We start from the raw sequence: 15,507 nt of genomic DNA on the forward strand, positions 1-15,507 counted from the left end.
TACAGCAACTATAATTGTGTGAGCCAATTTCTTAAAGTATTTCTTTGTCTCTCTCTCTCTCTCTCTCTCTCTCTCTCTATGTATATATATTATGTATATATTATATATAGATAGATATAAATATATATCATATCTATCTATATATGATATATAGATATATATTTATCTCTATAAATTTCTATATATAGAATATCTATATATAAATATATCATATAGATATATATCGCTCTATATCTATATATGATATATTTATATCTATACATGCACCTATATGTACATATAAATATACATATAAACACACATCCTGTTGGTTTTTTTTTCTCTTGAGAACAAAGTAGTACAAAGAACATACCTTAAAAGCAGATAAAAGATGTTACATGAGTAAGAATAAAAAAAAGGATGGCATCACATTTTTTCACTGGAAAAATGCGGGTAAAAAGACATTGGAGCAGCATCCGAAAGGGAAAAAACTGTCAGCTAATATCCAGCAAAAGTCTCTTTTAAAAAGAAAGTAAAAATAAAGACTTTTTCAGATATACAAAATCTGAAGGAATTTATTGCTAGCAGATAAGCATTATAAGAAATGTTAAAGGAAGTCCTTGAGTCAGGAAAAAAATGATACCAGATGGAAATCTGGATCTATGTAAAAGAATAAAGAGTGATAGAAATGCAAATTATATGGATAATTATATAAGATTTACTTCTTTTTATTTAAATATCTTTAAGTGGTATCTCTTTAAACAACGGTAATAACCACATATTATGGGGTGAACAACATGTAAAAGTAAAATGCCTGAGAAAAATAGCATAGAGGTCATGGGGACAAAGGGAAGTACAATATTGGAAGATTCTTATACTATATGTGAAGTTGTATACTAACACTTGAAGGTAGACTGATTAAAGATGTACTATAAACCCCAAAGTAACCACTAAAATAGCAAAACAAAGAATGAGAACCAAAAAAGCAACAAATGAGATGAAATAGAAGTATTGAAAACAATCCAAAAGAAGGCAGAAAAATAAGAAAAGGGGAATAAGAATAGATGAAACAAATAGGAAACAAGTAGAAAGGTGATACAGTCAAACGTAAACATCAATAATAGTATTAAATATAAATGATCTAGACTCCTGAATTAAGAGACAGAGATTGATATAATAGATTTTTTTAAAAAACCAAGCCCCAACCAAATACTGACTTTAAGAATCAAACTTTAAGTATAAAGACACAAATAGGTTAAATATAAAAAGGTGGAAAAAGATACATCATGCTAACACTAGTCCGAAGAAAGTTGGGGTAGCTATGTTAGTATTAGACAACGTAGATTTCAGAGCAATGAATAAGGCTGGGGATAAAGAAGTTCATGATGAAGGGATCATTTAATCAAGAGACTGTAATAGTATTATACATTTATGTACTTAACGGAGCTTAAAAATATATGAAACAAAAAAAAAAGATAGAACTGCAGAAAGAAATGGACAAAGCCACAATTACAATCAGCGACTTCCATTTCTCTCAATAATTTATAGATTATGTGGGAAGAAAATCAGCCAGTACATAGTAGCCTTCAACAACACTAACAGCTAACTTGACTTGATTAACATTTTATAAAATACTCCACCCAGCAACAGAAGACATTCTTTTCAAGTACACATAGAATATTTGCCAAATTAGACCATAACCTGGTTTATGAAAACAAGTCTAAATAAGTTTAAGTGGCTTCAAGTTATGTTCAATATGTTCTCAGACCACAATAGAATTGCATTAAAAATCAATAACAAGAAGAAAAAAAAATGGCCGGGCGTGGTGGCTCAAGCCTGTAATCCCAGCACTTTGGGAGGCCGAGACGGGCGGATCACGAGGTCAGGAGATCGAGACCATCCTGGCTAACACGGTGAAACCCCGTCTCTACTAAAAAATACAAAAAAACTAGCCAGGCGAGGTGGCGGGCGCCTATAGTCCCAGCTACTCAGGAAGCTGAGGCAGGAGAATGGCCTAAACCCGGGAGGCGGAGCTTGTAGTGAGCTGAGATCTGGCCACTGCACTCCAGCCCGGGCGACAAACTCACTTACTTCTAAATGACCCATGAATCAAAGAAAGTATCAAAAGAGAAATTATAAAGGATTTTGCACTGAATGATAATGCAACATATTAGAATTTGTGGTGCCTATAAAATGGGACTTTAAGGAAAATTTATACCACTAAATGTCTGTTCAGAAAAGAAGGGCCTCAGATCAATGACCTCAGCTGTCACTTTAGGGAACTAAAAGAAAAATGGATTAAACCCAAATAAGCAGAAGAAAATGAAGATCAAAGTGGAAATCAATGAAATAGAAGGGCCATAGAGAAAATTAGTAAAACCAAAAGCTGGTTCTTTGAGAAGGTCAGTAAAATTGATAAAACTCTAGCCAAACTGATCAGAAAAAAATAAAAAAGACACAAGTAACCAATATCAGGAATAAGAAAGGTGACATCAATGTAGATTCTATAAATAGTAAGAGGTTAATAAGGGAATATCATGAACAACCTTATGCCAATAAATCTGACAACTTAGAGAAAATGGACAATTTCCTTGAAGGACAAACCATCAAGTCTCACTCAAGAAGAAATAGAAAACCTCGATAGACCTATATCTGTTTAAGAAATTGATACCTTTTCTTTCTTTCTTTTTTTTTTAAGTCTAGTTGGTTTCACTAGTGAATCCTACCAAACATTTTAAGGAGGAAATACTGCCAATTCTTTACAATCTCTTCCAGAAAATTGAAGAGGAGGGAAAAATGCCCCAACTCCTAAGACCAGCATGAAGCTGATACCAAAACCACACAAAGACATTGCAAAAAAAGAAAACTGCATACCAATAGCCCTCATGGACACAGATACAAAAATTATAAGCAAAAATCTACCAAATCAAATTCAACAATAATATTTTAATAGGATAATATGTCACGACCATGTGACATTTATTCTAGGAATGCAGAGTTGGTTGCACATTCAAAAATCAACTTAGTTCACAATATCAATAAACCGAAAGATGAAACTGATCCGAAATATCAATAAACCGAAAGATGAAACTGGTCCTGTGAATATATGCAAAAAACAAAAACAACAAAATCTCAGCATCAATTTTTGACAAAAACTCTTAACAAAGTAGGAATGGAAAGGAATTACCTCAACTGTTAAAGGGCATCTGTGAAAACCCTACAGCTGTTGTCACAGTTAATGGAGAAAGACTGAATTGTTTCCTGATCAGATCAGGAATAAGACATGGATATCTGTTCTCACCACATCTATTCAAGATTGTGGTAGAGATTCTAGCCAGTAAATCAGGCAAGAAAAATAAATAAAATGGTTTCATTTTGGGAAAGAATAAATAAAAACTTACTTATTGATGGCATGATTGTTAAAGTAGAAAATTTAATTGAAACTACAACTCTTTGCTATAAACCGGAGATGGTTGATGTGAATTAGAACTGATAGTTTTAGAGATCTGAAAAACTGTCAAAAACTTAGAGGATAGCTTTGGCTATTAATTTTAAGAATGTTACCCATAAGAATAGAAGCAGATAGGGTGCGGTGGACAACTGTTAGCCAAATATTGAGTTCATTCAGATAGATGAACAAACTCCCTGAAAATTGGTAGGTCGGAATGCAGAGGTCCACGTATAAGTACACGTCGTAACTCAGGTAGGATGTTATTAACAAGTGGCTACGATGAAGTGTTCTAAAAGCATAGAAGGAAGCAAAGTTTGTGCTGAGAGGCGCTGATAAGAGAAGGAAAAGCTCTGTTTGCTAGTGTATGGAGGGAGAAAAAGTGTGCAGGGAAATGCTGGAGCATGGAGAAGACTTCTTAACAAAGGTAAGGTTCCATATGACTTGCTGAGAGGGCTCTGTAGTGATAAAGGTAAGGCTGAGTTGGCCATGGGAGGCAGGAAGTAATGATGTCGGAGAAGAGGGGTAGATGCTTGTTCTTTGGGCCTGTGTGTTCGTTATAGTGAAAGAAGGAGGACAAGATGTTGGAGAAACAAGTTACCGATGGTAGAGAAGGGTTCGCGGATAGGCAGCAGAGGAGGTCTCACAGGCTGACTTTAGTTATCAGGGGATCCACAACTGTTCAGTGCTGGAGTTTGAGATGGGCATTGCTGACATCTTCAAACTTACTGCCCAGGTCCAGAGATCTTCAAACTTACTGCCCAGGTCCAGAGTTCTTTTTATTGTTCATAGCAAGTGCATGTGTGTGTGTGTGTGTGTGTGTGTGTGTGTGTGTGTGTGTGTAAAAGTAAAGAAGAACAAAGGGGATGGAAGGAGGGTACTGAAATAAACAGCAAATTCCAATAGTAATAAAGGTAACTTGGAAAAGAATTGAGGAAGTCAGAAATCCACATGTGTATGTAGACACTCAGTGTGGAAGATGACAGAATAGCTGGACTAGGCCTCCAGTGAATCATTCACAAGGAAAAGATCAAGGAACTTAACTATATAAAAATTTAAAACCATTGGAAAGCTAAAATTAAGATAAATATAAAAAATACTGTTGGAAATATTTGCATCAGATATTACAGACAAGCATATGGCTGACCCTCTTAGGTAATTCAACCACCCTTACAAATAACATCTAGAATCTAATTGATACACTATGCCAAGTCTATAAAGAGATAATTCATAAAAAGAATAAATGGCAAACAAATTAATGGAAAAGTTTCAACTGTACCAGAAGTTTAACTTTACTAGAGAATAAATAAGTAAACATTAGTTTTATACTTAAATTTACCAAAATCTGTTTCTTTATGAGATGAGTCAGTGCTGATAAGACTGTAGTGGCATTGGTATGCACATGTATTATAGGTGACATTATGGTTGTTACATTGTGACTGTTATGATATCCCTTTTCTTGGAAAGCATTTTTCTTGGAAAGCAGTTTTTCATATAAATCAAAAGTTATGAAAATGAAAATGTTCCCAGACGTAGTAATTATGCCACTGGCAATTTATTTTAAGTAAGTAACTTAAGGGAAACTATATGCATAAAGCACTTTCTTGCAACATTTTGTATTGTAACTAAAACTTTAAGATAGTTTAAATGCCATACAACAAGGGAGTTTGTTAATTACATTATGGTAACTTGATCAAAATAATTATAGATTAGAATCATATATTCAGTCTTCTATTTAAAAATTAAAAATTAGATTTACATTTATTTTTGAAATTAAACCTTGGAAAACTATGCATTTGAATAAAAAAACTGGAGAACAACTGTAAGAGTAACAGTGTACTTTATTGATGTGATTGAATTATGGGTAAAACTTTTATTCTTTTAAATTGTTTCTCTATGATGTTTTGAAAATATAAAGCCAATTAAAAATGAAATATTTATTGAAGAGTTTTGAACATTGGAAAAGAGAGTCTACTTTCAGAGTTGGTTTCATAAAATGAAAACGTATGAGAAGGATGTTTAATTTCAGCAAGGCGAGAATGTCTGCCTTTTCTTCAGAAAGAGAATTCAAACTTTATTGGTTTATTAACTTCAGCAATTTTTCACCTCTGACATGACATAATTTTTAAAAGATACTTAAATTGTCAAAACTCAAAGAGCCAAGAAATCCTCCAGAGAGCAGGACCTGTTGGTGAGGAGAGAAAAATTGAGTAATTTGCACCTTGGTCTGGAAAGAAAAGTGAACTCTATCCAGACTGAATTCCTTTACTGTATATATGAGGAATTTGTTGATAAGAGGGGTTGTTAAACTGTAGATGACATAAATGTTCGCTATTTTTTTAAAGCAGAGGAATGGAATCTAAAGGCTTAGGGTAATATATTGATGCTACATGGAGAATAACCTAGAGAAAACTGAACACTTTGAATTGAAAAAGGTTGAAAACATCTTCTAGGGATATATACCATATTTGAAAAAGATTGAAAATGTTCATGAAATTTTGAAGAAGACATTTAAGTGACTTCAGTATTAGCTTCAAATGCATTAAGCCAACAAGAGAAACAAGTTAGAAAGTCAGATTTTGATATCTTTTAAAGGATTGTGTTTTATAAATGCCAGTAGATTAAATTTCCTTTTATGATGTTGAAATCATAGTTAGAAGAATTTCGTTAGTCTGTTGTCCAAACATCACAAAACTGCTGTGGCATAAATCATGCCCTTGGTCCAGGTCAAAGCCACCAGGTCTGTAGAATGTCTTTTCCTTCAGCAATTCTTAGAGTGACCCAGGAATTTCAGAAGCACACAAGTATCTGTGTGCGTGCACTCAGACTGCAGGGAAGGGGAGGAGGGTTCAGTCTGTAGGTCCAAGTGAAATACTTGTGTGTTCCACACAAGGAATAAAAATAGACTAACCTTCCTCCCAAAACTAATTTTGTTACAATTCCAGGAATGCTTTCAGTGCATGAAAAACTTCAAATTCATCTTTCTTGTCTCACAGGTTTTGTTGGATTTAAGGATTGCAAAACAAAGACTGAAAGGCTATGCAAACAATTATTTCCCCAAAGAGTTACTAAGTCATATATTTATTAAAAATTTGTGGGGTTAAATCTTAGGGGAGGTTTCAGTCTTACTAATGTAGCTTAGATAGGCCAGGAAAAAATGACTGCGTAACTTAGCCTTCAGCCATCAAATTGTTTGAATGGAGCCTGGGGAGACTTACCCATGAAGCCTTCAGCCAAATACTACAGGCCATTGATGATTGACTCAGTGGTTACTTTTATTTCCTCCTCCTTGTTTAATATAAATAATGGAATCCTATTTTAGAGGAAATCTCAAAGAGCCAATTTAGTCTTCATTTTGCAGATGAGGAATTCAAGGCCAAGGCAAGACAAAACTATGGCTGGTGAGTCTAAGAGCTGTGGCTCAGACTCCTAGGATAGTCCCTTGTCATGTTAGCACACTGACACCCTGAAGATAGCATCGTAGGACACTTCTTGTTTGAATAAGCCAGAGAGTAGTTACATTGTCATGGATGAGTCAGTTGAACATTTTGCCTCCCTCCTAAGTTGTTGATTTTATTATTTCTATAAAATGTACATTCTAAACTCATGCTGTTATTTTTATTTCATTAAGAAAGCAATGTCATATAGACCTGAAAACCCTTATTTGGGTTTCTTGTGTTGGGTTATTTATAAACAGGGAGGACAGTAAATTAGTGGGTTTATTAGGTGTTGGGTTATTTATAAACAGGGAGGACAGTAAATTAGTGGGTTTATTAGGCACATGTGAATTTGGCAAGTTGACCTCACCAGTATTTAGGCTCAAAATTGGACAAAATGGTGTGAATCTCTCAGTTTGTTGGTATATGGAGGAGACACTACAGTGTAGGGCTCTGGTGATGAGACCTGGTTTTAAGTTTTGAATATAGCAGTTAGTACTTTTTTTTTTTTTGAGAGAGAGTCTTACTCTGTTGCCCAGGCTAGAGTGCAGTGGCCTGATCTCGGCTCACTGTAACCTCTGCCTCCCGGATACAAGCGATTCTCCTGCCTCAGCCTCCTGAGTAGCTGGGATTATAGGCACCTGCCACCGCACCCAGCTAATTTTTATATTTTTAGTAGAGATGGGGGGTTTCACCATCTTGGCCAGGCTGGTCTCGAACTCCTGACCTCGTGATCCACCCTTCTCGGCCTCCCAAAGTGCTGGGATTACAGGTATGAGCCACCGCACCCGGCCAACACTTAGTACTTTTGGCAAAGCACTTAATGCCTGTAAGCTTCACTTTCTTCTTAGGACAGTAGTACTGATATTAACTTTAGGATTGTTATAGCAGCTAAATTAGGAAATAGATACTAATACTTAGCGTATTGAGATCCTATTGTGTGCCAAGCACTGACCTATAGGATACACTAGCTTGTTTCTTCATTATGGATGCTTGCAGTCTAGCCAGAGAGCAAATATAAAACAAATCAACTGACATGTAGTTACAACTGTGAAAATCACCTAGGAGGGGACTGAATACTGAAAGAATACGGACTCAGAAAAATCAGTCTAGTTCGGGGATACCAGAGAAAGCTTCCCTGACAAAGTAGCTTGCTCAAAGTCAAACAGTTAATAAATGGAAGAGGAAGAATTTGAACCCAGACTTTCTTCCTATAGAGCAAATGCTGTCTGGTAGCTTTTATTCCTCAAAGCAACTCTTTGAGAAAGGTATTTTGATGGTTTGACCTTTGGTGTCCCTCCTAAGTATTGTATTAATTCTCCCCCTTGGCCTCATCCAACCTGATGTAAAGGAAAAAAAAATAGTCTAATAATTTCCCTTCTTGATTGTCCTTCTGGTGAACGGAAAGTATGACTTCAGATTTTTAGTTCCATTTAATCCTTTCAAATGTTTAGAATGACTAAAATAGAAAAAAACATTGTTTCTGTTCTATAAATGGTACATTTTCTTATTTTCTGGACTAATCAGTCTATCTAGACTTGGTCTTTTGAACACTAATTACTGAAGCTAAACCGTAAAAATAATACGGAGACAGCAACATGGATGACTGTGTATACCTTTGCCGTATAAATCTAACTACACGAGTTCTGTTTGGTTAGAAAACATTTATGAGTATTTTGTTGGGACATTTATATGCCTATAAATAACATTGCTGGGATACTTTGCTTAGCGTGAAGTTTTGAAGACGTTTTAGTAGTCACCTTATTATGAAGACTTAATCTGCCTGTTGGGTTAATAAACTTCAAAAGTTGTATTTTGCACGTAGGTGCAGCAATTTCTAGAAGGATATTACTTCCCTTTGAGAGCCTGCATATTGTCAGCTTTTAAGAATCAAAGCAGATTAAACATTGGAGGTGTACTCCATAACCGTTTTCTTTTCAAAGTTGAGGCCTGTGCCTGTCCTACTTCTCTAGAAAATCTACACTTGAGTTGTCCTGAGCATATCCGCTAATAGACTGCTTAATATTTGCAGAGAGCTTTTCATTTTGAGGATTTCACAATCATTGCCTTTTAATCCATATAACACCCATGTGAGGTAGGTAGATACATTCAAGTATCCAACTCTCCTGCAGGCGAATTTCTGTGCCAGCAGGAATATTATGATTGGCACTGACTCTCCTTAATTTCCCAGAGGCCAGACACCTGGAGAGGCTTTCCTGCAGGCTCAGGTACATGCCAGTGTTTCAGCCACATGGGACTGCCTCCTCTTTCCTCCTGCTCATTTACTAAGATTCAGTGACTTCATGCACCATTAACCATAATGCTGTGCTGACTGTGTCAATCTGCGTTAAGCCCACAAAGGAAGGGGTATGTTTTCGAAGATTATATTAGAGGACCCAATGAACATTTTCCGTATTTTCTGTGCAGCAAATTTCAGCTGTTGACAACTTCATCACTTCAACAAAAGTACTTTTCCTTCAATGGTAACTTTTACATCTCCAGCTACATACTTAGATTAATAAGTGAGCACCCAGAATCGAGTTTGTAATTATATTCAGGCAGGCAGAAAATATGTATACCTGATGATTAAATCATCAATGAAAAAGCATCAATGGAAACATAATGACAGCAATCATGTATTAGGTGCTTATGGTGCACCAGGCACTGTGATAAACACAACACATAGATTGTCTCAACCTTATAACACCCCTATGAAGTAGATGTTATCATTCCTGTTTTATAGATGAGAAAGCCAAGCAGGGCTAGTAGGTTGCCCACATTCATAGAGCTAATAAATAACAGAGCTAGAATTTCAACCTAGTTCTGTCTGACTCCAAAGTCAGTTCTTCAAACATTATACTACATACTACCTTAGGTGGAAGGTAATGTACAGATTATTAAAGTACTGGGATAACATGCAGCAAAGAAGTGCAAAAGATAGGCTGGACTAAGATGTGTAATGATTTCCTTCTTTATAAAGCAAAACAAAGCCATTTAAAAGAATTGTTTTTATCCATATAATACTTTATATATTTTTTCATAACTTACCTCAAATGAAAGACTCATAATTTGTCTTCTTTGTTAAGTTATTGAAAACCTGTTTTTTAATATTAAAATTATACATATTGAATAATGCTTAAAACCTTAAGTAGAATGGTTGCTCAGAAACTATTGATAAATTAACTTCTAGAAATTCATAGGGCTTTTAATTCAAAAAAGAAATGTAAGTACATGGCAAAACATTCAAATGAAGCAAAAGAATCTTCCTCCTATTTAAAATTTCCAGATTCCCAGTTTTCCTGAGAGTCATTATTAGCTCTGGTTTCTTGTGGATCCTTCAGAAAGAATCAGTGTATATATTTGTGTGTGTGTGTGCGCGTGAATGGGTATTTGCACACTTGCATATGTCACAGCTGAATTTATTGTCTTGAATGGTAGTAAAGTTGTAAATATATGGTTAATCATAGAACTATATACTCTGAATATATTCTCATAATACAAATCTTGTATTACATGTATTATCAAATGATTGTGCATAAGTGGATAATTATTGTTGTACTTTTAAGAAAAATAGATATATGACATATTACTAACATAAATACTATGTAATTCTAATATGAAATGGTTATAATTTAAGTACCTTAATTTCTAGGGTTGCTGAGTTATATGTGAGAAAGAATTATAAGACATTAACTTTAAGAATTAAAGTTAGATGCAGAGGTCCTCACAGATTTAATATTTTCTTTGAAATTTCTCTATACTTTCAAATGCCTTTCTTACATCTGATAAAAGTTGCAGAGTGACATTACATATTAAAGAATAAGGCAATATTTTGAAGTAAAGGGATAGTGTTGTATATTGCCGTAATACACAACTATGTTTTTTGTTTGTTTGTTTTTAAGATGGAGTGTCACTGTGTCTCCAGGCTAGAGTGCAGTGGCCCAATCTCAGCTCACTGCAACCTCTGCCTTCTAGGTTCAAGTGATTCTCCTGCCTCAGCCTCCTAAGTAGCTGGGATTACAGGCGTGTGCCACCAGGACCAGCTAATTCTTGTATTTTTAGTAGAAATGGGGTTTCACCATGTTGGCCAGGATGGTCTCTACCCTCCTTGGCCTCCCAAAGTGCTGGGATTACAGGCGTGAGCGACCGCACCCAGCCACAACTATGTTTTCATAACGGTAGAAGATAATATTTAGTTATCAGTTTACCTTGGAAATTATGTGTTTCTAGTATAAATATCAGCTACAAAAAGTAAATCGTAACCAGCCTAAAAAGAGAAGATTTGAGCATCGCAAGTATTTTAATTGAAAAGTTAAGTTGCTAATTCTTTTTTTATGTTTTTGTTTTCTAATTTTAGGTTTTAGTATTAAAGCAGTGCCATTCCAGAATGCCATCTTGAATGTAAAAGAACTTGGAGGTATAACATTTAAAATCATTTCTATGTCCTTAATGTTTATTAATTTGGTAATGCTATATTATATGTAATTCAAACGTAATGATAACTTATTCTAGTAGGTGGTTCATTTTTATCTTGATTCTATATTTCCTAGAAATATTTCCTTCTCTTTGTATATATTTTAAAAATTGTTGAAGAGCTCTAAATAACATAAACTTTGGGTTTTGTTTAATGAATCAAATAATTACACTATTGGCAATTTGTGCAGCATACGCATTTCTTTTACTTGTTCAAAAAATTCTTGAATAAAACATATGAAGAGAATTTTAATATCATCAGAAGATCAACTATACGGGGAAATGATTTGTGTTTTAGAGTAATTTGTGTTTATACTGTAGGTTTTATTGTGTTAGGTCTTTTTAGATTGTATTGCTTCCGATAATAAATCTTTGCCAATAGGTTCTTTGCTGGCCAAGCACATTTATCGGATAGGCTGTACCCCAAACCATACGTCACTCAGTCTTTCATTACAGTCTCTGTCTCGCATATTTTGTTGTGTTTTATGTTAGTCAGGGTCTTAACCCATGTAAATAGATTAACAAAGAAATCAATCAGTTCAGTGAACCCACTAAATTCTCTAATGGCACATGAAAATATTAAGTGCTCTGGAGTTCAGTATGGTATCGGTGAGTTTAATGGCTTAGAAGAGAGTTATCTTCCATCACTTTAATCACTTTGTGATATTGGCCTTACCCTGTTTTGTTTTGTTTTGTTTATTTTCCCTTAAGGTCATTCTTACTGTAACCTATTTTTAGCTTGATGAAATTGTAACACCAACTTTATGCCATTTTAATAGTGTTTGGTACCTTCTTATTTTTATCTAATAAAGTATTGGCTGATCTTTTCAGGTGTCTGTTTTCAGTTCGCTACATGTAGGACAGGTTCACTTCTGCCAGTCAGTTTCATATTCACTTTTAGCTTTTATAGCATTGATATATAAAATAACCATGATCAATACATTCCAATTTTTCTTTAAGACATTTGGTTTTGTGATTTTGACTCCAAAAATTATAAAACATGAATGTTCTTGTAATAATTTTTCTATGCAAAGTTTTTTAAAAGACTGTGTTCTATTAGGTTGAATATTTTAAATTATAATTGGACTTTTAAGAAAAATAAATGTATGGCATATTAACCGTGCCATAGGCTTAAAACCTTAAATACAATGGTTGCGCAGAAACTATTGATAAATTAACTTCTAGAAGTTAGTATAATTTAATTCAAAAAAGAGATACAAACACCTGGCACAACATTCAAATGAAACAAAATAATCTTTCTCCTATTTAAAATTTCCAGATCCCTGGTTTATAAAAAAATGCTTTTTTGCTTTGTGACTTCTGGTGGTTTATTCCTTGGTGACAATAATATTACCTATGGATATTTAAAAATCAGAGAACACATTGTAAAAGTCCATGGAATCAAAATGTATGGTTTGAGAATTGTATGGATTTTAAATATGGATGTTACTAAGTGTTTTATTTTTAGGTTGGACACAATGCTTTTATTGAACACCTTCCAGGTATAAGAAACTATTGGTTGGTTAATAAGGCATTTATTATATATGATGTTTACTTGGATGAAACAAACAGTAACTGTATGTGGACAGTTTTTATAAAAGTGAACACCAAGGAATTTGTAAGCTTGGCTCTGTGCCTTCAAAATTCAGTACAATGAAAGATCAAGTTAGGGGACTAGAGGTGGAAATAGGTCTGTTCTCAGGCAAGGTTTATTTTTGCTGAAAGAGCTGTGCCCTGACAGTTGCTGAAATGGAAATTACGGTGGAGAGGAGACCATAGGATTTGGTGGTTATGTTTTAGTTGGTACCTATTCTATAATGAGGTTAAGAGATGCAGGTAAAAGGCAGAGCCTCAGGGATCAGAGCAGATAACAGTCATTCCAGGCTAGTGATACATAAGTTTTTAGCATGTGTTAGTATTGAAGAGCAAATTTCTAGCTTAAGCATAGATTCTTTTACCTTCTCAACTTTAATAGCTCTGTTTCCAGTTGACAGAGTGTCTGAAAGAAGAGGGGATGTTCTGAGTAGAATCCAATTGTGTATCCTGTGTCACATGCTTGGGGGCAAGCACTTAAGGGGATGACTTCTTGACAGCTCATTCACTAAGTCATTTCCTCAAATGTTTTTTGAGACTAGGTACTAGGTTATGTCTCAACCAGGAACACAGGAGAAGCTAGGCTAACCCATGTAAAGTGTAGCTTTCCTAGGAGTTAAAGTGTATCCTAGATATGAAGGGGATCATCCCAAAATAAGGTGTATGTGTGTTTAGGGGGAATTATGACTGACTGAAATCAGGTTGTCTGAGAGGGAGCTGCTTGACTGAGAATTTCTGGGAGGAGAGAGTTAAACGTTTTAGGATCAATGTGTGAAGATACGAAGTTTTATTCACTAGTGGAGGGTTGCTCAGAAGACGGGCTACTCAGAGTTCAATCATATTGTCAATCAGAGAAAAATTCTGAATTCAGGGGAGGACCTCAAGAAGATAGGTGGTAAAGATAGAGATTGAGAGCCGGGACAGTGATGAATTCTTAGTGAGGAATGCCCAGGCAGTTCTCCTTATCCTAGGGTTAATTCAGGAGAACAGCATGGCCCCTGTTCTCTCTGTTAATGTCCTTCCTCTGCCCCTTTCAGATAGTTCCAAGGCCCTTCTTCACTCTCCTTCCCAATCAAGTTAAATTTCTCACTTCTTCAAAATAGGGAAGCGCATAAACCTGTGTTCATTATCTATTTAGAAGAATGGTATGGGGTGAAGAAACAATGAATAATGGAGTTACACTCAGTGAAAGTCACTTTGGGGAATCTTAATGACAAACTATATGTTTGCACTCACAAATATATGTTTATGTGTGAATATATTATGTATGTGTTGAATATATATTACTTACATAAATTATTATTTCCTGTTACCAATTTTCTGTTTTGTGAAAGTGTTTTTATATCTTTTTCCTGAAAAATTCTTAAAATTCTCATTCACATCAGTTTCTTTTCATGTAGTGTTTTCTTACTGTTCACTTGATCATTTTACCACAATTAATTATGGGCCTAGCATGGTCCTAGGGGCAGAGAATGAAAGATCTAAGCACAGCCTTCATCTTCAGGGAACTCATCATTCAGTGATGGAGACATTCATGAAAAGAGAAATAGGAAATTAATGAAAATTTTGAAAATAAAGAAATGAAAGGGAAAATTAAGTGCAGAAGTACGAGGTAAATTATGACACAGTGATAGTCTAGCCCAGTGTTTTGGTAGGCCATTTCTGTTTTATTATTTTAAGAATACCCTGTTCTGAACTACCTGTCAAACGCTCCAGGCTGCAGTGATTATGCCTATCCTTTTGTGAAATTGGAGCTCTAAATCATCGTCTTCAACCCTTATTCCTTACTTTTCAAAACCCCTACCAGTCTCAATCTTTGCAACTTCAGGCCTAGAGAGTAGATGCTATTATTATCTCACAGATAAGATGACGCTGTACGTGATGATTTGACCATGGTCGTTTGGAGCAGGAGGTGGGAATCAATCTGAGCTCTTGTGCCTAACCAGTGCACTCTATAACTACAGCACTTCACCCAGGGCCTAGCACAAGGGAAGTGCTCCCACCTGTTATTTGCTGCTGTTTGTATCATTATTATTTGCATGATTTAAAGTCTTCACATGTTGGTTTGGTATTTTTTTGTTGTTGTTGTTGTTAACAGTGTGTTGATAAAACACCATTTTTTATTTTTTGAGGTGGAGTCTCGCTCTGACGCCCAGGCTGGAGTGCAGTGGTGCAATCTCGGCTCACTGCAACCTCTGCCTCCCGGGTTCAGGTAATTCTCCTGCCTCAGCCTCCCGAGTAGCTGGGATTACAGGCATGAGCCACCACACCTGGCTAATTTTTGTATTTTTAGTAGAGACGGGGTTTCACCATGTTGGCCAGGCTGGTCTTGAACTCCTGACCTCAAATGATCTATCCTCTTTGGCCTCCCAAAGTGCTGGGATTACAGACATAAGCACTGTTCCTGGCCCTAAAATACCATATTGACAAAACACGAATACCTTGCTCTCTGCTCAAAAACATTTATAGGACTTAATCTCTAATTATTGCTGTTGCTTTTATCATTCATTTTCTCTCTCACACTCTCTTATTTAGAGATCTTTCACGTCAAACTCTTGCTCAGTTGTGGTTCTTACT

General features: G+C 35.4%; 1 protein-coding gene across 4 annotated transcripts in view; it reads left to right on the top strand.

The window, feature by feature from the left end:
• Positions 1–15,507, top strand: part of ARL15 (ADP ribosylation factor like GTPase 15) — a 460,776-nt gene that overhangs the window by 151,571 nt on the left and 293,698 nt on the right. For all 4 annotated transcript variants that reach the window (XM_023210547.3, XM_023210548.2, XM_023210549.2 and 1 more), the window contains exon 3: positions 11,222–11,281. In XM_023210547.3, coding sequence (XP_023066315.1) covers positions 11,222–11,281 — 60 coding nt within the window. The remainder of the gene's footprint in view (positions 1–11,221; positions 11,282–15,507) is intronic.

The sequence above is a fragment of the Piliocolobus tephrosceles genome, chromosome 4 (assembly GCF_002776525.5).
Source record: "Piliocolobus tephrosceles isolate RC106 chromosome 4, ASM277652v3, whole genome shotgun sequence".
Taxonomy (NCBI): Eukaryota; Metazoa; Chordata; class Mammalia; order Primates; family Cercopithecidae; genus Piliocolobus; species Piliocolobus tephrosceles.